The 24,564-nt window shown below is 42.0% G+C and overlaps 1 protein-coding gene across 1 annotated transcript in view; it reads right to left on the reverse strand.

Moving 5' to 3' along the window:
• Positions 1-24,564, reverse strand: part of HECW2 (HECT, C2 and WW domain containing E3 ubiquitin protein ligase 2) — a 263,183-nt gene that overhangs the window by 161,603 nt on the left and 77,016 nt on the right. The window contains 1 exon segment of the mRNA XM_038422564.2: positions 16,333-16,674. Within this exon segment, the coding sequence (XP_038278492.1) occupies positions 16,333-16,624 (292 nt within the window). The 5' untranslated portion in view covers positions 16,625-16,674.

The following is a 24,564-nucleotide window of genomic DNA, read 5'->3' on the forward strand; positions in this document are numbered from 1 at the left end:
TACCAGCACCCTAGACTGTATGTGTACTCATCCCTATCTGAACCCCAAGACTATGTGTGTTTGTTGGCTGCCTTACCCAAAGCCGAGGTTAAAGCCTGCTCTCTGCTGAGCCTGGCTCAAAGGACTAGAGCTACTGACTGTGCATGTTTGCTGGCTGCCTTTGCTTACAAGCTGAGGCTAAAGCCTGCTTCCTGCTCTGCCCTGCCCAAAGGGCTAAAGCTATTGACTGTGTGTGTTTGCTGGCTGCCTTAGCTGGAAGGCTTAGGCTACAGCCTGCTAATCAGTTTGGCCTGCCCAAGGGCTTTGCCCCAGACTGTTAATTGCTGTCAGTCCCGGCTGGAGGATTGCAACCTAAAGACTACGCAGGGCGCAGCACCGCCCCAGGGTGGGGACAAGAGGCCCAGGCCGTTATTTGTTTGCCTCTGTTAGACAGGCCCAGAACCATAGACTACTTACGGCTTGGCCCTGCCAGTGTGACCAGAGCCTGAGGACTACCACCCAATACACTGAGGCAGAGTGGCCTCCCGCCCCACTAGAGGGCGTGGGACTACTACATAGGGTGATAGATGTTTGCATATCAGTTCAATGTGTTAAAAGCAGGTCTCCATTTATCATTCAATTGAAACTCAGATATACGTACATTTAAGAGATTTTTCTCCACCCACTGGCTACCACTGGTTTAATCATGGCAAGCATTCTTTAAACTGGGCTTTTTTGACCAGTATATTTAGGGAGTACTACCACAGGTTGATCTCAGTAACATGAGTAGGTGTCCCATACTGCGGTATACTATTGTAGGTAGTTCGTTTTGCCAGCCAAGTCCATTGTGTTGACATAGGTTTCAAATGCAGAAAAATGAATCCCAGGCTCAAGAAAAAAAGCAATATATTGATTAAAATTGTGACCCTGCAAAGCGCTGAACATCCACTGATTAATGGGAATCGAGTGAGCACAGTATCTTGTAGGAATGAGCCTTAGATCCAAATGTAGATAACATTATGCCAGAACGCAAACAAACTCAAGTAAGTTTTCTGCACATCACTCAGTATTCTGTGTTTAAATCTTCAGAGATATAATGGCTAGTCTGAAAGGTAAAACCTCATTAGAACTATGAGAACACCACCTCTGATAACGTAACTTTAAGGGTAACTAAACAGCAATGATAGCAAGAATTCTTCTCCAAGAATGAGCGCAGTTTCCAGATGGGGAAAGCAGGGAACCAAATCTCACTTTTTTCAATCCTGGTGCAGAACATTTTGTCCCGTCTACCTTAGCGGTTAAGCTGATTTCAACATAAGCTCAAAGGAGCCCCACTGCTGACAAGGACTGTCAGCAATGGATTGAATTCCTACTGTAGACTGAACATATAGTATTGTGATCTAAACCCCTATAAAAATGTTTTTTATGAAGACATTTCCTGGACCAATTTCCATTGAAAGCTGATTAGATAAGAACATAAGAATATAAGAATGGCCATACTAGGTCAGACCATAGGTCGATCTCACCCAGTATCCTGTCTTCCGACAGTGGCCAATGCCAGGTGCCCCAGAGGGAATGAACAGAACAAGTAATTAAGTGATCCATTCCCTGTCGCTCATTCCCAGCTTCTGGCAAACAGAGGCTAAGGATACTATCCCTGCCCATCTTGGCTAATAGCCATTGATGGACCAATCCATCACGAATTTATCTAGTTTTTTTTTTAAACCTTGTTATAGTCTTGGCCTTCACAATATCCTCTGGCAAAGAGTTCCACAGGTTGACTGTGCGTTGTGTGAAGAGATGACCTTGTGCCTGTATGTAGGGGGTGAACAGGGCTAAAAGTGCACATCTGGCATTCAAGTACTCTTTTGACTCATTTATATTTATTTTAATGAGAACAAATATGTCCTCTAAACTCACTCCCCTTTTACAATATTACTCCCATTCACCCCACCTTCCGTTTTGAGATTGAGGGGGAGGGGGTTTACTCACCACCTCCTCCCCCCCATCTTCTGCACCAATAAACTTTTCCTCTTACATTTCCAATATACATTCTTTACATCCAGCTACTCATTTTTATTAAATGATATCATAACAATGCCAGCAGCCTAACATTCCATTCACTGCACAATAGCAAGCCACAGTGTATGCACTTTAGAGGAGAAAAATGGGAAGGAAATACTTTAAGTTGCAAACCTACACAGAGTTCTTATAAACAATTAGTATAAGAATAAGTTTAGAGTTCTGAGAAATACTTGGGTTGTGTTGTTTTAAATTGTTAAGCAAACATGAAAGACAGGGTGATTTCCTGTTCTCCTAATTGGGATAACTATCTACGGTTTTATCAGTAGTATTTCTATGTATTAGTATGGATGAGATAGCATGTTTTAAATCCTTTTCTCTCCCATGCCTCTCTCTGCCAGCAAAGTGTGTCCAGGCATCTAAGGCACACTTATGGACATTATATAAAAATTCTCATTCTCTCCCCCTCCCCCACCCCCCAGCCTATTTAGGAATGAAGTGGATTGGCTAGAATATTGAATATACTAGTCATCAATAATTACGAGTGATGTGCGTTTCCCCAAGTACACCAAAAAAGGTTCAGTACTTTTTAATTTTAAAAAGTTCACATTGTATTGAGATACATTTACATAAAAAGTGGGCTTTGCAATTTTAGTTCATATTTCTCTTTCTAGAAAGTAGTATTGGAAAATTAAAAAGCTTCTTAGAGATAAAGGCCCAGATTGTTTAGATCAGAGGTTCTCCAACACCGGTCCATGGACCACCAGTGGTCTGTGAGCTCCATTCAGGTGTCTGTGGATAGTTCCCTCTAAAGTGGCTCCACTAATTCGGTGCCTGGACCTTGGAGAAGACACACATGTAAGATGAGGTAGTGGCCTTGCGGGGAATAGAGGGAATGGGAGGGGGCAGTGGGGTGAGAAGAGGGGGTGGGGGGGGCATTTGGGACGTGCAGGCTACAGCAGCCAGAGAAAGAGGCGACTTTCCCCAGCTCCAGGGCTGTGGCTGCCAGGGACAGATGACCCTCCTTCCCAGCCCCAGCTCTATGACTGCTGTGGTGGGGGATTGACCCAGACCCAGCTTGGGGGCTGCCATAGTGGGGAAAACAGGGAGAAAACCCCCTTCTTCCCAGCCCAGTGGCTGCCGTAGTGGGGGACAGAGGGCACATCCATCACATTAGAAAGGCAAGATTACTGATATTAAAATGTGAGTTGTGTGCTTTTATTTGTAGAACAAAAAAACGTTAATTCTTAAGGGTTTTGGTTTGGTTTTTTTTTTTTGTTTTGTTTTTTTTAATATATAGTGCTTTTATCCAAAACGCTTTACAATAGTTAGCTAACGGTACAAAAAACATTTGGAAAGATCATTAAGAGGTCTGCCGAGACCCTCAGCAATTTTCAAGTGGTCCATGAAAAAAAAAAAAAGTTTGAGAACCACTGGTTTAGATATAGGGAAGGGACTGTCTTATGTGTGTGCGCACAATCCTTAGCACAATAGGGCCCCAATCCCTGACAGGGGGTTCTAAGATTCTATTCTATGTAAATAACAAATACTTGAAATTTAATAACAAAAAGACACCTCACCAAGTCTATAGATGCCTTAACATCATTACCACCACACTAAATAAAGCCTTAGCAACATTGAAGTATCCATTCCAACAGGAATTTAGCCAGCTACCTACAGAAACTCCTTTTCACCCCTTCATCACTATGCAAAGTAAACCCTCAGCCCTCTCTATCTGAGGTCTTGGGCAGCATGCCCAAAAATAGGGATATAAACATAGGTTTAAAAAGTTAACCAGTTAAAATTATTTCATTTAACCAGTTAACCGAGGTAGCTGGGGAGCCTGGCATGATGGGGGAAGGGGCTGGGACCAATTTGGCCGGGGCTGGGATCTGGCTTAGTGCAGCTGGGGGCCAGCTGGCCGGCCAGCCAGCTCAGCGCAGTGTATGCGGTCTGGCCATGCAGTGCGGGGCGGCTGGGGCTGAGGTCCTGCCAGTTCATCACAAAGTAGGGTGGCCAGGGTTGGGATCCCTCCCTCTGGTCTGCCACAGGGCCTCCAGGGTTAACTGTTAACTTTGGGGCCCAGTGCTTACCGCTTCAGCGATTAACCTTTTACATCTCTATCTAAAGATCACCAAGTACTGGCTATTTTGGATCGAGTGTAGGGAAGCAAGTTCAGATCCTCTCAGCTCTCACAGAGAACATCTTACCAGCTGGCCTCACCTTTTATAATAAGGGGGATGCAGCTCAGGTACCCCTACTGTCTGCCGCTGTGGCAATACGACATGGGGAGAGGAGCCATCCCTAAGGTAGGCCAGACCCAGGCCAGTTACAGTTTTCTGGGTTTTAACCCACACCTTAAGCTCTACCCAGAAACCAATAGTACCCAGAGCAGATACCAGAGCACTGCAGTGTGTGCTCCCAGTGAAATGGCCCACTCAAAAAGCAATCCATTCTCTGCAGCAGCTTCATTCTCTGGCCTGTCACAGACCCTAGCCAATGCGCCCTGCTGGCCACTCACTTGGACTCCTGTGAAGGGAGCTCAAGCCTTTGTGCTCTGCGCTCCCTGAGGTGTGTTAAGCTTCTAGAACCTCTGCAAGGTGCAGCATCCCTTAGCCTCTGGCACGTTTCCAGGGCACTGACTCTCTTTCTAGTACTACTTCCCAGAAATGAAGCTCCTCAGAGACCACCTGCTCCAGGCCCCCATGGACTAGCACTGACCCCCCTCCCCCAAGATACCCCTATAACAAACACTCCCCCACCCAAAAGGTATGATGCTCTTGGTTACACTAACTCTCTGATGGGCCTGCAATAGCTGTAATACAGTCAACACACACTCATACACCTTGCATCTTCTACACCTTTATACTTAATCGTGTAAGGCGTGGCAGAGTACCAATCATGCGAAACTATAAACACGTGTCCCTGCCTCAGTTTCCTCACCACTCCAGGACATTCTTTGAGCTGGTATCTGAGTCCCTTGGATTGCCCAGAGTCCTTGGGGCCATCTGGACTCAAAAAAGTGGGTGAGCCACCTATCCCTGTGAGGCTGCTATATGCTGGTTGACCTCTCCTTCCCAGAGTCCCATCCCCCCACCCCAGCTTCTGGGCCCATGGTATCTCTCTCTCTCTCTCTCTCTCACCCCAAGCTTCCTCTCCCTGCCTGGATGTGTTTCTTTATTTAAATCCCTACTGATCACCTGGTCTTTTATTCTACTCTTCCTACGTGTCCACTTCTCCTACCTTCACAGAATTCAGATAAACTGGTTTTGTAAAGGTGCAGTTCACCCTTTGTTCCCAGACGTTTGCACCCGAATAGGGTACTTAAGTCATAAACACCCTCTATTGCAGGGATAGTCAATTTTTTTTTCATCAAGGTCCAAATTTCTTGGTCAAGGTATAGTCAGGGTTCAGGCTCCAGAGAAATATTTTACACACTACAACAACAATACTGATAATTAATAAATCAAAAGATTTTGTGGTCTGCTCAAAAGCATCTGGTGGTCCGGATTTGGCCCGGTTGACCACCCCTGCTCTATTATACCTGTCGGGTGTGTATCTGTTACAGGATCAGTCAGCAATGGCGGTTTCAGTTAGATAGGCACAAATAAGTTACATTATGAAAAACTGCTGTAACAATATCAGAATTCAAAAATTGTACAGACAGCCACCCAAATCTGCACCCCATGTAGAGCACGTTACAATAGTCTAATCCTGAGGCAACAAAAGCATAAGCAGCAATGTCAAAGAAACGGTGGCAACCTTCCAGCCACTGAGATTCTCAGATCAACCCTAAGTTGTTAAATCTAGTTACTAATGCAGAACTTTAGTGAATCATAAAGATTCTCTGCTTCACTGAGCTTCCACTTGGCAAAGCAGCGATGGACATTTACAGCTCTCTGATCTTCAGGGCAGATCTGCACTTCTCTGGGCATCAGAGTATGCTTCAGCAGCTTGAGGACTCCAACTTTAAGAAGCTGTCTACATTCCCCAAAGAGACTGGATGCCAGCCCAGCATAGCCAGAGCACAATGCACTCTGGCCACATCCCCTCCCCACACCCAAGTTTCCCCTATATCAAGGCCAAGCTAGCAGGTAGTAGAGGGGTTGGGTACACCAGCTCTGCAACCACCAGTTGCAAACTCTTCAAGGCTAGCTGAGAATTCTGCCAGATCCAGCTGCTTTAAGGATCTTTTTACACTGCTCATACAGTGTAAAGGGGCCATATAACACAAAGGAGAATCTAGCACAAAATATTTTGATTTGTATTTGTTGGTTAAAGTTTATTAGAAATATATTTGATGATATTTTCAGTAAATTGCTGCAGTTATAACTTAAGATCTTATATATCTGATATTAATCCTATGTAACAATTATACATAAAGTATGACTACTAGCTTCAGAGGCCTAACACACATACTACTTAACCTGCCATGTGACTATCCAAGAGTGCTGGTAACACTGTCCTTAGAGTACAACATTCTTGTCCTAAGCAGGAGAAAGAGAAAGTCATAGTAGCTATGATACCCAATACAACAACTCAGATGCACACAACTAATAAAGAGCCTGTGTAGATGAAGGCGCCAAAGACTTCATAAAAATTTACAGTATGAATTCCAACACTGTGCACAGAGCAGAGGTAATCCATAGTCTATTATTTATACATATATACACCAATAGGTAATGTATGTGTCTACTTTTTCAATCCCGTTGTCAGCAATTTGGAATACATTACATTTTCAGAGTTACTTTAATAATATTGCATGTCATCTGATGATAGGAAGTCGTGAGATAAACGGTGCAATGTTTACCACATTTCTATTTAAAAAGCAAACAAAATGAAAAACAAAAACACAAGACCAAGGCCAAAAATAAATGAAGAAAAGTGACTGATGCTAGGGAATGCTGAATTAAAAGAGCTGTATGGATTCAGAAGTATACATTGGTTTGCTTTATAGGTATGAAATGTTTATATTTGCCAGTCTAGCCATTACCTGGAGCAGCCACTTGCACCACAAAAGCCGGATGGAAAGAACATCCAAAGGATCATAAGAAGTTTTTGCAGTGGAGAGATACTTACAAGTCACACAGCTGAAAATGCACAGTGGAACTCTATAGTTGCAGTCATGACCAAAGCATCATTTGTTTAGTTTTGAAGACAGAAATATCTTAGAAACATAAAATGAAATTGATGCATGCGTCTCCCGACAACTCTTCAGTCCCAGCCATCAGAGTCATCCTGACAGTCTACGTCGGGGCAGGCAGGCGGGCAAACTACGGCCAGTGGGCCACATCCAAAGGCGAAAATAAGTCAGTCCAGTCCGGCGTACGGGCAAGAGCCAGTATGCCACGCCGGACCAGACTGGCTTCCCCAGCAGGGATTTAAAGGGCCTGGTGCTCTGGCCACTGCAGGAAGCCCCAGGCACTTTAAATCACCTCCAGAGCTCCAGCAGCAGGGCTTGGGTGGTGCTTTAAAGGGCCCGGGGCTCCCCGCAGTGGCTCAGGCAGGGATTTAAAGGGCCTGGGACTCCGGCCGCTGCGGGGAGCCCAAGGCCCTTTAAAGCGCCACCGGAGCTCTGGCAGCAGGCTTAGGCCCTTTAAATCCTTGCCTGAGCCCGACTGCCGGAGCCCCAGGGCGCTGGCAGCCGGGCTCCAGCAGGGATTTAAAATGCCCAGAGCTCTGAGGCGGCCAAAGCCCTGGGCCCTTTAATTAACCCCTGAGCCCCGGGGCTCCCAGCCGCCTCTGCAATGGGGTGATTTAAAGGCCCCAGAGCTTCAAGCCAGAGCCCCAGGGCCTTTAAATTGCCTCTTCCAGCTGAGGCCAAGGCCACGCCCCAACTCAGGACTCCAGCATACTGGTAAATCCTTTAAGTTACTTTCACCACTGGCCACATCCGGCCTTTCAGACCATTTAATCCAGCCCTCACCTCGTGCCAGGGAGCGGAGTCGGTATTTGTCCTGCTCCAACGCTCTAGCCAGGGAGCGGGGTCTGGAGCTTGCCCCGCTCCATGCGACTCCCAGGAAGCAGCCGGCATGACCCTTCTCCAACTCAACTCTCCTCTGGCTCCAACATAGTATGCAGAGGCGTGGCAGACAGCTCTTCACACTGCCCTGTCCGCAGGTGCCGCCCCCACAGCTCCCACTGGCCACGGTTCCCGGCCAATGGGAGCTGCAGGGGTGGCACCTGTGAAAAGGGCAGCACGCAGAGCCATCTGGCTGTGCTGCCGAGCTGGAAGGGGGATATGCTTCCGGGAGTTGCTTCCAGTAAGCGTCCGGAGCCTGCACCTCTGAGCCCCCGCCCGCCCTCCCTCCCCAATCCCCTGCCACAGCCCTGATCTCCCTCTTGCCCTCTAAACCCCTTGATCCCAGCCCAGAGCCCCCTCTTGTACCCCAAACCCCTCATCCCGGCCCCACCCCAGAGCCCGCACCCCCAGCCGGAGCCCTCACCCCCTCCTGCACCTCTACCCCCAATTTTTGAGCATTCATAGCCCGCCATACAATTTCTATATCCCAATGTGGCCCTCAGGCCAAAAAGATTGCTCATCCCTGGTCTAGGTCCTTGATTAATCAAGGAGTTAATTTCACTCTCACTTAAAATAGATATTTAGATATCCACTGCTGGCAGTGAGACTACACAGAAGAGTACCCTTTATTTTCATTCCTTGTACTGTTGCGATTCAAGGACCACATATGGAAGGCGTCCCATCGTGATTACACTGCTTTCTAAGCAGGATTCTACTAAATTAAAAAGTGGGAGGAGGGAAGTATCAGATTTTGTAGTGGGGAAAAGTTGGCAGCTATACCAATAGCCATAAATCAGGTTCAGACTCCATTATGAAGAGAAGAACTAGCACTGAAAATAACCGAAGGAAAAGCGTGGCTTGTAAAGACCATCGATCTTTATTAGACATGCTTGTCTTAATCACTGTGGGCCCCCAGTACATTTAGTTTTAGGGTGTAGGATTTTTTTTTTAGTGTAAATGTTGCCATAACTGTTTATTACCAGTGTATATTGGTTCTACAGTAACCCTAGTGTGTTGTGAGGTCATATAGACAGAGGGGGGGAAAATGCACACAGAACGTTCAAAATGCCAAGGGCTCAATCTTGCAAAACTTGCTCATGTGAAAAATAGTTAGTTAGTTGGGCAGACTCTACTGTAATCAATGGGAATCCTCATTTGAGGATGGACTTCTCACATGAAGTCCAATGGGCCAATACATTCAGCTAAAAGAAAAGGAGTACTTGTGGCACCGTAGATACTAGTACTCCTTTTCTTTTTGGGGATACAGACTAACATGGCTGCTACTCTGAAACCTACATTCAGCTAGAAATTAAAGGTAATTAAAAATGCTATTTATTTAGGCCAAACATAGTAGTGGCTGTGGGTTCTAGGTAGAAGAATTTCCAAATGTAACTGAGGAACAAAAACGAGATACTACAGTGATAGCACCACAGAAAAACCTAGAATACACAGATCATCATCTAAACCAATGACCCACTCCTACTCCCCACTGCAGACAAAGTCAAAGGTCCTATTGACTTCCAAAGAACAAAACTGGGCCTTTAGTGTGGGCAACTGTTTTGCCCTGCTATACACAGATCCAAGCTCCAAAGTGATACCTCACAGATTTTAGCAGTAACAAAACAGACCACAAAATCATCTCTAGCAGCTGGTGACTAGCACATTTATATTATATGGTAATGATTACAATTTAAGAGTAGAAAAATAACCAATGCAATCAAACAAAGGAAAATTCATCTGTAGCACAGAACATTTTGCTACTTAATATATTATACAGAAGTTGAACAAGAAAAACCAATAATAATCAGGCTTTTCCAGGACGTAACAGAGATATTAGGTCATATGGTTTTTGTTACAGGGGTCAAAGAAAGGATAGAAGGATATCCTTCTTTGAGGATAGAAGATGTCTTTAATTTTTTTAATCTATCTAAATTGCTACCTTAAGTATATTAAATCCAGCTTATGTGAAAGCTTTTCTTTTCAATCTTGTCTGACCCGAAATGGAAAGGCTCCAAAACTCTCCAACCCTACGATCTCGGTTTATACTAAACCTCCTGTCTAAATTGTCCTCTATAGTTCTCCCCCAGTCCTTATAAAGAATATGTTATTGTGCAACAGTGCTGTATTTATTCAAGAAAAATGTCAACCAGATTGTGAGAAACAATTGATGGAAATAAATATGACGACCTTTGATATTCAGCATTATAAATGTGCTCAGGATCTCTAGAGTAAAAGCTACATGTCTCAGAACCAGGACTCCATAAATTAGGACGAAAACAACTAGCCTGGGCAATTTGGCCATAGAAGAAAATCTACTAAATGACATGTTTCTCAAACCCAGCACCACCCCTTTTTGTTTTGTGCTTTCTGATTTCTTAAAAAAAGAAACAAAAACCCCAGACATTCTTAAATAAGTACATAAGCAGAACAACTGAATACAACAGCAACTGTGCCTCCTGATTCCAAGGCTGAATTTAGCCCAAGCTATTTAAAAATTAACTCACAAAACCCCTAGCCTGGCTTCACATAGGGTTTTTACAATCAAATCCTTTACATGGCCACGCTGCCAATCCAGGGCATTTCTTTACTTGTGTTTTTTCTTAAATTCTTAATTTCAATACAAATGGTTAATTCCTTTTCACCAAACGTATATAAAGTTCAACAGTATGAACACTCTTTCAGTCTCTCATTCGTGCTGCTTGTATTTCTCATATACACACAAGGGAGGTGAGGTAATATCTATGTAAGCTCAAAAGCTGGTCTCTTTCACCAACAGAAGTTGGTCCAATTAAAAAAAAAAATTACCTCACCCACCTTGTCTCTCTAATATCCTGTGACCAACATGGCTAAAACAACACTGCATATACACAAAGGCTTTCTAAGTGTCCAAAAAAAGATAGGCAGCAATTTCTCTCTCGTTCACTAGATAAAATGACAAGAGCTAAAGCTAGTTTCTGTTCATTGCAAAATGTTTTAAGGCTTTCCTCAGGGACTACATTAAAACATTTTGGATCATCAGTTCTTTCTACAATTGCATGGTCTTTGGGAAAGTCTTTGTATCTACCACTATTCTAACACTGGACCTAACACATTGAAGCCCATGACTCTGACTGGGGCCCCATAGGTGCAGCTTAATAACTAATAATATTCCTATAAAGTTTTATCCACTGCCCATTGAAGTTAATCCCCGATTTCAATGTGCAAATTGGATCAAGCCACTAGAGTAGGTTGGCAGGAATTCCTAATACACCACTAACTTTAACCATTCGGTAAAACTCTGATTAAAGCATTTAAATAACTGTTCACTGGTGACTGAAAACTAGTGGGAGAATTAACTGAATTAGCACAAGAACAAAGAGGAAAGTCTCTCTCTCTCTGTTTCCCTCTGTTACTAGGAAGGCATTCTATAAAATTTTAACATATAGTAAAAGTCTACCTGGGATTTAAAAAAAAAAAAAAATGCATTTGTGGCACCTTAGAGACTAACAAATTTATTAGAGCATAAGCTTTCATGAGCTACAGCTCACTTCATCGAATGCATACAGTGGAAAATATAGTGGGGAGATTTTATATACACAGAGAACATGAAACAATGGGTGTTACGATACAGACTGTAACAAGAGTAATCAGGAAAGGTGAGCTACTACCAGCAGGAGAGCCGGGGGGGGTGGGCGGGTGGAGGGGGACTTTGTTGCAAGAATAGGTTTCTGGGTTAGTGGTTCTGTTGTGTGGTATATAAAATGGCATATCAACAAAGCCCGTTGCCAACTGTGTCCACATATCTATTCAGGAGACACCATCATAGGGCCTAATCACATCAGCCACACTATCAGAGGCTCATTCACCGGCGCATCTACCAACGTGATATATGCCATCATGTACCAGCAATGCCCCTCTGCCATGTACATTGGTCAAACTGGACAGTCTCTACGTAAAAGAATAAATGGACACAAATCAGACATCAAGAATTATAACATTCAAAAACTAGTTGGAGTTTTCAAAAACTTAAATCTCTCTGGTCACTCAATTACAGACCTAAAAGTGGCAATTCAACGAAAAAAAAACTTCAAAAACAGACTCCAGCAAGAGACTGCTGAATTGGAATTAATTTGCAAACTGGATACAATTAATTTAGGCCTGAATAAAGATTGGGAGTGGATGTGTCATTATACAAAGTAAAACTATTTTCCCTTGTTTATTTCCTCTCCTACTGTTCTTGTAAACTGCTGGAAATGGCCCACGTTGATCATCACTACAAAAGGTCCTCCCCCCCCCCGCCCACTGGCCACCACTCTCCTGCTGGCAATAGCTCACCTTTCCAGATCACTCTTGTTACAGTCTGTATGGTAACACCCATTGTTTCATGTTCTCAGAGTATATAAAATCTCCCCACTATATTTTCCACTGTATGCATCCAATGCAGTGAACTGTAGAGCTCATGAAAGCTTATGCTTTAATAAATTTGTTAGTCTAACGTGCCACAAGTACTCCTTTTCTTTTTACGGATACAGACTAACATGGCTACTACTCTGAAACCTGGGATTTTTTTTAAAACCATTTCTTTCACATCTCTGAGAGACTGAGAGCAATAAAGCAGCACATTATAATACACCAGATTCTCTTAAGTAAATGAGATGTCTCCAGAAAGACGGAAAGTTCAAAGAGAAAATCTTTATCACTACTCTTAAAATTTCCCTCTAAAAACACTCTAATGCAGCAAAGTTTCTCTCTAATTTACTCTTTGACAGACCTCTCTATTAAAATCTGAGCCAGAATGATGCTTATTTTTCAGAATGCTCATGTTTTCTCACTGTGCAATTTTATGGAATGAATAACCACTTTTTTTTTTTAGGAATGATCAATTTTTTCTTTCATGAGCCCACTTTGTTTCATAATTAAAGTAAATGGGAAAAGAACAGGGTAGTGTTTTGTTTTAAGCTAAGAGATAAATATTTTCCTTTGTCTACTGGTATTTCCTTCAGAGATTGTGCTGTACTTGGGGGAGAGGAGAGTGGTAAATACAACTACTGCATTATGCTGGCAAAGAGCCAGAGAGCTTTCTTAGATTATGTGCAATTCACTAACATGTATGTTAATTACAGGAGGAAGTGCCAAAGGAGAATATTTTAAAATGGTCTGTTTTATGCAATCAAAGAACAGGATGGCTAAACCCAATTAAAGTATTTATAATCCCTGCACTGCAAACGAAATTAGGGCTTTATATGTATGTATAATTACACACACACACACACACACACACACACACGTACGTATTGTGTGAAATGCTGAATGACCTCAATTTCTAAAGAAGTGCCTGGGAGTTGAGGATGCCTTGTAGTTAAGGATGTAGAGAACTGAAGGTAGTGGGATTACTTATATACCACACCTTTGTAATGTCCTGATTTCAGTCAACAACTGCATCCTAAAATAAACAAACAAAGAGTGGGGAAGGACAGGGTCAGACCCAGGGTTCTTTGTAGAGCCTTAGCTATGGGCATTCTGACTTTCAAATGTCTGTGCAACTATAGCCTTTTCTCTGAATTTCCAGGCTTTCAATATTACAAGATTTCAGTATTATAATAGTGTTGTTTCAGTTAATTGACATCTGTTTATTTTAAGTGACATTGTGAATTTTCTTTCCCCACACACAAAGACATTTTAAGACGTTTATAAGAAAACTATAAATACCAACGTGGTGAACAAATACTTAAAAATGGGCTCTTCAATCTACCAGAGAAAGGTACAACATGATCCCATGGCTGGAAGTTGAAGCTTGACAAATTTAGACTGGAAATAAGGTGTAAATTGACAGTGAGGATAATCAACCACTGGAACAATTTACCAAGGGTTACTGTGGATTCTCCATCACTGGCGATTTTTAGGTCAAGACTAGATGTTTTTCTAAAACACATGCTAAATATATGCTGCTCTGGGAATTATTTTGGCAACGTTCCAAGGTCTGTGCTACACAGGAGGTCCAACCAGATGATCACAGTGGTCTCTCCTGGCCTCTACGTATTTATGACACTAACAAAAGATTTCCTGGGAGTTTTCCCAACCCTCCTCCCCCCAAAGACATCTTAACACACAGATGAGTGCAGACTAACAGACAATTAGTATACTACAGCATGGAGTCTATTTTGCTTAATTACAAATGTGATGTAGAGCCAACATAATATTCACAATGAATACTCCGTGGGTGGTGATTTGGGGCCTGATTCAGCTCCTATCGGAGTCAATGGAAAGTCATAACAGCGCTATCCAGCTCTTTAATCTCTCAAAGCTGAAGCTGTTCATCTGATAGAGGGGTTTATCCTGTGGACCTTTTGTGAGCACTGCAGTCCACTGGAACTTAATGAAGCATTGTGAAGTTCAAAAATCTATAGGTACTAATTCCTGCACCCTACCATCTGAAAAAAAAAAAAAAAAAAAACCAGTCCCACTCTCAGCTAGGCCTCATGACAAACAAATTAGAGCTTTCTAGCTATTAGAATTAAGTTACATTTTTTTTAAAAAGTCTCTCAGTTTATCCGAACAACCTCAAAATATTCTGTTATGAATAGGAAACACCTACGCCAAATTTCAAGTCGAAGGGATTTTTTTTTACAGCTTTGATGCATAACCAGAGTTAGAATGGAAAGCAAGTTACAGCCTTATCTATATAAAGAGTAAGAACAGTGACTCCATAACATAAAATAAAAACTAGTTTTAAAGGAAAGATTCTGCTAAGATCCTACTCCTATGTTAATCAATAATAGCAAAGACACTCATTGACCTCAGTAAGGAGCTGCATCCAGTACTGAAAGATTTTAAGTGCCAGAAAGGAGAACAGTTAAAAATAAATAGAGAGAGTAGCTGGACCTCCTCTCACTTTTAACACAAGTACATAAGAAAGCCACGATGACTATTGTACACTATTGCCCTACACTGTAACATGCTGGGGTTTTTAATTCAGAGGAGGCAGTCTGAGTTTATTTGCCCTCTCAGCAGAGGCTAGAGTCAGTCTGTGCCTTTGTTTTGCACTTTGGGAGGCTCAGCAGACACACAGCAGAAAAGTTCTTTATTCTGGAGCCAGACTGAAATTGCTCTTTGACCATTTTGGGAGACAGCTGAATAACTGGACAGGAGGATGGTATAGTTTAGGGCTTGATACTACTCCCACTGAATCCAATGGGAAAACTTACCAACTTCAAGGAATGCAGATCTTTATTTAAACAACATTTCATCAGTAAGGATATTGAGTAAGCTGAACTGGTGTTAGTTCCAAGATGGACAAGGTTCCAGTTGTCGACATGTTTTCTCTTGATTTTTATTCTCTTGAGGTTTAACTAAAATGATGGCAATATGGGATCCAGCAGGTAGACCCCTGTCCACACTAAATTTCCCTCTCCGGCTGAGTACCATAAAAAAAAAAAAAAAAAAAAAAAAAAAAAAAGGGAGGAACATGGGAGGAAAGTAATGATTTATTTATTTTGGAGGGGTCCTGAAGGATATCCCTTACATGAATGGGAGTTATTGTTTTACAGATGCAATCCTTTACGTTTTAGTGTGCAACAGCCAGCCTCAAGAATTTATACAAAATACATTTTCACAAGTGCTGAAAACACACCTGGCCAGAAACAATAAATTATTGTTTACAAGTCTAAGAAAACATTTTCCTGTAAAACCATAAAGATGAATCCTGGAAAAAGTCATGACTGCCTACTTATAAACACTAAAATGAAAAAAGTCACTAGATATTAGACCTGGTGGTAGAAGCATTTGGCACACAATAGGTATTCTGTAAACACCATGCTACCATTAATTTGTCACAGTTTCAGAAAGGATAACCATGCTAATGGGACAATATATCTGAAATTCTTTGAGTGAGATACAGAAGTGACTCTTCTGAATCTTTTCTGAGTTTATGGGGGAGTGGCACAGCTAACAGCTCTGTTGATTGTGCATCCCTTTTGGAATATGTATTGGAATATGTAAACCCACCAGCTAAATTTCCAAGTCAGTAATGCTGCCACCAGCCAATGGTAACTAGAGATAGAAATAGGAAGATTGTGTATGCACACAGCCTCTGTTGTCTAAGGAGGCAGCATTTCACCCCCTCGGAGGTAATTATGGAACCAAGATCTACATTAACTGGCTACACATTTTCACACTTCACTGAACCAAGAGGGAAAGAGAAAGCTTTAGAGTAATTTTGTGCTGTCTCCTCTCATATTTTATCTTTACGTGCACCACTGGAGAAAATGAAAGTTGAGAAGAGGTGGCAAAGGACCAAAACCACAGAAAATTAAGAAATGATTCTGACTCACCTATATGATAAAGTCCAATCCAGTCTGTTGGGTCAACTTCTTCTTTAATGTCCCAGAAAATAATGAGGTTCTGAGATTGCCCTAGGGTGTATTCATAGATACTTGCTGTCAAACTAGAGCGACTGTCAGAGGTCACTAGATCAGTGTCACTGTTGGCACGCTGTAAGTTCATGTTCTCAGGTATGGTGCCCTGAGATGCCAGACTCTGCAGGTTCTCTGGGCTCAGAGTATACCGTAGCTGAGGATTACGTCGTCGCACAAAAAGCAGATGTTCTCTGGCTGAACTTGCCATTGTGTTTCTCTCTTGTCGTTTTACATAAAAAAAACTTCTCACTTCAGGATCTGCAAAGAACAAAGAGAGGCATGAAGTGTTAGAACTGAAGGATATTGGATCAAGTGCCACATGGAGAGAACTTAGTTTAAAGGTTTCTTGAACTGGGATTGACCCTATCGTAGTCTCATATAAATGAAATAAAGTTCATAAATCTACCACTACAGCCATCTAAAGACACTATTCAATACACTGGAACTGAGGCACATTGCACAAACTCCTTGTGGCAGTCTTGCCGACATGCAAAATCTAACATACACCTTGTATTAAAATTTGTATACCATGAAACAAACAAGGAGCTACTGTGCACAGACTAGAAAAAAGCAGAAAACAAAAACAAAAACAAACAAACAAACAAACACACACACACAGAGATCCAGCAATGAAGACTTAGTTCTAGCCCCAATAAATAAGTGGATTAAGTCTGACACAGGCTCAGAATACATGGATATAAAATCTTCTTTTAGCTAAGCAATTACAACAGTATATCTTTGTTTAGAATAAATAGTTTCTAGTAGCATTTTATAAATTTTTTTTAAATTAAGGAGTCAGAAAAGTAATACAGACATTCAATAGGATTTGTATACAGCTTTAGCAAGCACATAACACCATAGCTAAGTAATACAAAAGTTATTTTGCAATAAAATTTTTTTTAAAAGTATAGAAGAATCTAAAAGGAAAAACTATGGGGTCTAAGATTTCTCTAGATCATGCACAAATATGCCAATTCCTTGAGTGAGGTATTCTAGGGGTAAGGGCTGAGGTTCAATTAGCCCATGTCACTTTATCTGCCCAATTAGCTTTGTTTTCTTTTGCCCAGATCGAAGAATAGACACCTCATGAATTCAATGGTTCCCATCAGATCTGGAATAGATAACAGAAGGAGGTCTTCTCCAGAAAGGAGATGTCAACATGGTATTAACCCAGTATTATTAAAAAAAAAAAAAAAAAAAAGCCTGCACAATTTCCAGAACTAAGCTATGCAATATTTTGCCAGTAAGAGACAGGTTACTTCGGTTTCAGTCAAAGGTGATATATGCCATCATGTGCCAGCAATGCCCCTCTGCCACGTACATTGGCCAAACTGGACAGTCTCTACGTAAAAGAATGAATGGACACAAATCAGACGTCAAGAATTATAACATTCAAAAACCAGTTGGAGAACACTTCAATCTCTCTGGTCACTCGATCACAGACCTAAGAGTGGCTATCCTTCAACCAAAAAGCTTCAAAAACAGACTCCAACGAGAGACTGCTGAATTGGAATTAATTTGCAAACTGGATACAATTAACTTAGGCTTGAATAGAGACTGGGAATGGATGAGTCATTACACAAAGTAAAACTATTTCCCCATGGTATTTCTCCCTCCCACCCCCCACCCCTCTGATATTCTTGTTAACTGCTGGAATTAGCCTACCTTGCTTGTCACCATGAAAGGTTTTCCTCCTTCCCCCCCCCCTGCTGCTGGTGATGGCTTATCTTAAGTGATCACTCTCCTTACAGTGTGTATGATAAACCCATTGTTTCATGTTCTCTGTGTATGTGTGTATATAAATCTCTCCTCTGCTTTTTCCACCAAATGCATCCGATGAAGTGAGCTGTAGCTCACGAAAGCTTATGCTCTAATAAATTTGTTAGTCTCTAAGGTGCCACAAGTACTCCTTTTCTTTTTGCGAATACAGACTAACACGGCTGCTACTCTGAAACCAGTCAAAGGTTGTTTCCCCTTAACCCTTGGACTGAAAGGAACTGCAAGTAGGCTGTGTCAGATATTCCTTTGGTAATCATCCCTGTTAGTATATGCTCATTTACAAAATGACCAGAAGATACTATATAGGTCTACCTCCTGGGACGGAACTCTAACACACTGTGGATGGTGTTTGGGTTAAACAAGGCCAAGGTATATTCTTTGCAGCATCTTACATTACTCAAAACCCAGGATTTGAAGACGCATTTGATAGTTGTAAGAATTTGTAATTTCTGTAGCTTTACATCAAGTCATGTCTGTTAAAGACTGCCTGGTAAATGAATAGCTAGTAAGCAAAGACAAGGGTGCCTAGTTCCATGAGCTGCTTCTCATGTCTGTCTCTCTCCATAGACATTTCCCCTCTTCACTTTCAAATCTCTCCACATAACATATTACTTCCGTTTTGTACAATAGCAAACCATATTGCCACTGAATAACCAACCAACCAGAACTTTGTTTTTCAGAATGGAATGAAGCACACTGTATTTATCTGGGTAAACGGGGTTTTGTGTAAGCAAGCGATTTATCAATGCAAATGTACATATAGGTAGAGCCCTGTGCGGATATAAAATTTGTATCCGCATCCGATCCACGATCTGCAAACATCGTCCGTGGATATCCATTAGCTTAAAATGTTCCAAGTAATGTAATAAAAATGCAACAGAATGGATAATTTCAACCACGCAAGGATTATTTTCATAGTGGATACTAGCAATAAACAGGTTTAAGAGTAGCAGCCGTGTTAGTCTGTATTCGCAAAAAGAAAAGGAGTACTTGTGGGGCCTCTCCTTTTGCCCCTCCACCCCCACGAACATGATACAGTTCTGTGGTGACCTAGAATCCTATTTTGAACATCTCAGACTCAAGGAATATTTCCAACACACCTCTGACCAACATATTAACCCAGAGAGACCTTCCTGCCAACACTACAAAAAGAAGGATTCTGGGTGGACTCCTCCTGAAGGTCGAAACAGCAGCCTGGATTTCTACATAGAGTGCTTCCGCCGACGTGCACGAGCTGAAATTGTGGAAAAGCAGCATCGCTTACCCCATAACCTCAGCCATGCAGAACACAGTGCCATCCACAGCCTCAGAAACAACTCTGACATCATAATCAAAAAGGCTGACAAAGGAGGTGCTGTCGTCATCATGAATAGGTCAGAGTATGAACAAGAGGCTACTAGGCAGCTCTCCAACACCACTTTCTACAAGCCATTACCCTCTGATCCCACTGAGAGTTACCAAAAGAAACTACAGCATTTGCTCAAGAAACTCCCTGAAAAAGCACAAGAACAAATCCGCACAGACACACCCCTGGAGCCAGGACCTGGGGTATTCTATCTGCTACCCAAGATCCATAAACCTGGAAATCCTGGACGCCCCATCATCTCAGGCATTGGCACCCTGACAGCAGGATTGTCTGGCTATGTAGACTCCCTCCTCAGGCCCTTTGTTACCAGCACTCCCAGCTATCTTCGAGACACCACTGACTTCCTGAGGAAACTACAGTCCATTGGTGATCTTCCTAAAAACACCATCCTAGCCACTATGGATGTAGAAGCCCTCTACACCAACATTCCACACAAAGATGGACTACAAGCCGTCAGGAACAGTATCCCCGATACTGTCACGGCTAACCTGATGGCTGAACTTTGTGACTTTGTCCTCACCCATAACTATTTCACATTTGGGGACAACGTATACCTTCAAAATCAGCGGCACTGCGATGGGTACCCGCATGGCCCCACAGTATGCCAATGTTTTTATGGCTGACTTAGAACAACGCTTCCTCAGCTCTCGTCCCCTAATGCCCCTACTCTACTTGCGCTACATTGATGACATCATCATCATCTGGACCCATGGAAAAGAAGCTCTTGAGGAATTCCACCATAATTTCAACGATTTCCATCCCACCATCAACCTCAGCCTGGACCAGTCCATGCAAGAGATCCACTTCCTGGACACTACGGTGCTAATAAGCGATGGTCACATAAACACCACCCTATATCGGAAACCTACTGACCGCTATTCCTACCTACATGCCTCTAGGTTTCATCCAGATCGTACCACTCGATCCATTGTCTACAGCCAAGCTCTACGATATAACCGCATTTGCTCCAACCCCTCAGACAGAGACAAACACCTATAAGATCTCTATCATGCATTCCTACAACTACAATACCCACCTGCTGAAGTGAAGAAACAGATTGACAGAGCCAGAAGAGTACCCAGAAGTCATCTACTACAGGACAGGCCCAACAAAGAAAACAACAGAACGCCACTAGCCATCACCTTCAGCCCCCAAATAAAACATCTCCAACGCATCATCGAGGATCTACAACCTATCCTGAAGGACGACCCATCGCTCTCACAGATCTTGGGAGACAGGCCAGTCCTTGCTTACAGACAGCCCCCCAATCTGAAGCAAATACTCACCAGCAACCACACACCACACAACAGAACCACTAACCCAGGAACCTATCCTTGCAACAAAGCCCGTTGCCAACTATGTCCACATATCTATTCAGGGGACACCATCATAGGGCCTAATCACATCAGCCACACTATCAGAGGCTCGTTCACCTGCGCATCTACCAATGTGATATATGCCATCATGTGCCAGCAATGCCCCTCTGCCATGTACGTTGGTCAAACTGGACAGTCTCTACGTAAGAGAATGAATGGACACAAATCAGACGTCAAGAATTATAACATTCAAAAACCAGTTGGAGAACACTTCAATCTCTCTGGTCACTCGATCACAGACCTAAGAGTGGCTATCCTTCAACAAAAAAGCTTCAAAAACAGACTCCAATGAGAGACTGCTGAATTGGAATTAATTTGCAAACTGGATACAATTAACTTAGACTTGAATAGAGACTGGGAATGGATGAGTCATTACACAAAGTAAAACTATTTCCCCATGGTATTTCTCCCCCCCCCCCACTGTTCCTCTGATATTCTTGTTAACTGCTGGAATTAGCCTACCTGCTTGTCACCATGAAAGGTTTTCCTTCTCCCCCCCCCCCCCCGCTGCTGGTGATGGCTTATCTTAAGTGATCACTCTCCTTACAGTGTGTATGATAAACCCATTGTTTCATGTTCTGTGTGTGTGTGTATATAAATCTCTCCTCTGTTTTTTCCACCAAATGCATCCGATGAAGTGAGCTGTAGCTCACGAAAGCTTATGCTCTAATAAATTTGTTAGTCTCTAAGGTGCCACAAGTATTCCTTTTCTTTTTACGAATACAGACTAACACGGCTGCTACTCTGAAACCTGTCTTTAAACAATCGCAGCCACTGTGGCAAGGTATCTGACCATTTTACAAGTTAACCATAGACAACGTCAACTGTAGCACAGTTGTCCTCTTTGAAGGATGTCTGCTGCAGGCAGAACAACACAGATCTCATTCATTTTAAATACATATATTTTTAGCAAGTTTACAGATACCCGTGTATTATTCTTGAGCTTTTTCTTTCTGGTTTCATACCTCTAGCCTTAAGCTATCATATATGGGTATTTTGTTTCCTTAAAATAACCCCAACATTTCCTGGCAGTGCTGAATGTCACCTGTTGTGATTTTCCCTATTTCCAGGAAGTTTTTAATTTAAAATGAGGTAAAGCTCACTGGAAATGGATGATGATTGTTGGCCATCTTCCATAGTATTATAATTATGATTAGACCCACAGTATGCTAGCCCCATCAGTCAAGTGTCTTACAGCTGCATTATTAAACAAACTACCGCTAGCAGTCAAAGATGTAATTATAAAGCAAAAAAACAAAACAAAATTCACACAGCTAGAGCTCCAGTCTTTTTCACAAAGGTTTCTGCACTCTTATTAAAAAAGAGTAACAAACTACATGATATTCGTTATAACAAAAAAGTAATATTTTCAATTTTAAACACAGGATTTTACAAAACATCACAAAACACTATCCATATAAGTATTTCTTCACTTAACACTGAAATGCAGTCACCTGTGAGGTAAAGTAAGGACGCAATTCAACAACACTATACAACACTTTAGGACAAGAGTTAAAAAATATTCATTCCATTAAAACTTCAAAGGGTGAACGTAGAATAGACAAATATTTATATCCACATTAGAATTTGGCTATGACTAGACTAAGCAACTTGAAACTATGACTTGAAACACCTTCAGCACCTCCCCCAAAATGACTGTTTTTCAAAACCAAAAACTATTGCCAAAAGTTGTCAAAAAAATATTAGAGATTTCACATTTTAAAGGGTTTTTTCCCCACATTTCCAAATTTCTTAATTTTGTTTGTTCCCGTTTCTCCTCCCATTTTTCCTTTCATCCACAGAACGCAGTGCAATGAACGATGTGTTGGGCCCTTCCCTCAGCCCCCACTAATTTTTGGTTTTTTTTTCCTATGGCGACTTGAATTTTAAAAACTTCCTCAACTTTAAAAAGTTTCAGAATGGCAGAATTACAGTTTCTTTTTGCTGTTCGTAGCTTTTCAAATCTTCCTCAACTTTGGAAAAAGTTACTGGAGTAGCAAAAAGTAAAATAAAATAAAAATAAAGCCAAAGAGTAAAAAGAAAACCTAGTCATAATGCATTTTATTGCACTGAGTATCAAAAGGGATAAGAGAAAAAAAAAGATATTTAATAACTATGTGACCTTTGTTTATGCCTTATTCAAAGATGTTATTGTAATGGCATGAATCAACAGATTTCACTGAAATATACATGTGTACTCTGCCTCTGACATCAACAAGATAAAATAATTTTGTATCCACATGCATTAGTGAACGTTAGGAAAATTAAACATTTTCCTAATGGTCTACAAATAAGTACAAGTCTACACACTACAAATTTGCATCAAAACAGTGCTCCGAAGCAACTGCACCACTATAGCATTTATGGTGAAGACGCTCTAAGCCTACGGGACAAAGCTCTCCTGTTGGATTAATAATTCCACCTTTGCAAGAGGTAGTAGGTATGTTGGCAGGAGCAGCTCTCCTGCTGACATAATGCGGTCTACACAAGGGGGTTAAGGTCGAAACAACTACGTCGCTCGGTGGTGTGGATATTTTCACACCCGAGTGATGTAGTTATACTGAAATAAGTGTGTAGAGTAGACCTGGCCTTATGCATTTGCTTTTCTTGGAATGATGACCATGGGGTAACTCAGAGCAGAAGAGTAATTATTTGAAGACACAAGAGTGCTAAGCGAGCATTTACCAGCTTCATTCTGAACCACTGAATCATCCAGCATAAAGGTTAGCTAATCACAGACGACAGGTTTCAGAGTAGCAGCTGTGTTAGTCTGTATTCGCAAAAAGAAAAGGAGTACTTGTGGCACCTTAGAGACTAACGAATTTATTTGAGCATAAGCTTTCGTGAGCTACAGCTCACTTCATCGGATGCATTTGGTGGAAAATACAGTGGGAAGATTTATACACACACACACACAGAGAACATGGAACAATGGGTTTTATCATACACACTGTAAGGAGAGTGATCACTTAAGATGAGCCATCACCAGCAGCGGCGGGGGGGGGGGGGGGAAGGAGGAAAACCTTTCATGGTGACAAGCAAGGTAGGCCATTTCCAGCAGTTAACAAGAACATCTGAGGAACAGTGGGGGTGGGGGGGAGAAATAACATGGGGAAATAGTTTTACTTTGTGTAATGACTCAGCCATTCCCAGTCTCTATTCAAGCCTAAGTTAATTGTATCCAGTTTGCAAATTAATTCCAATTCAGCAGTCTCTCCTTGGAGTCCGTTTTTGAAGTTTTTTTTGTTGAAGGATAGCCACCCTCAGGTCTGTAAATTGAGTGACCGGAGAGATTGAAGTGTTCTCCGACTGGTTTTTGAATGTTATAATTCTTGACTTCTGATTTATGTCCATTTATTAATTCATGTCACGGCTAACCTGGTGGCTGAACTTTGTCCTCACCCATAACAATTTCACATTTGGGGACAATGTATACCTTCAAATCAGTGGCATTGCGATGGGTACCCACATGGCCCCACAGCATGCCAACATTTTTATGGCTGACTTAGAACAACACTTCCTCAGCTCTCGTCTCCTAATGCCCCTACTCTACTTGCGCTACATTGATGACATCTTCATCATCTGGACCCATGGAAAAGAAGCCCTTGAGAAATTCCACCATGATTT

Source organism: Dermochelys coriacea, chromosome 11 (genome assembly GCF_009764565.3).
Source record: "Dermochelys coriacea isolate rDerCor1 chromosome 11, rDerCor1.pri.v4, whole genome shotgun sequence".
NCBI classification, from domain to species: Eukaryota; Metazoa; Chordata; order Testudines; family Dermochelyidae; genus Dermochelys; species Dermochelys coriacea.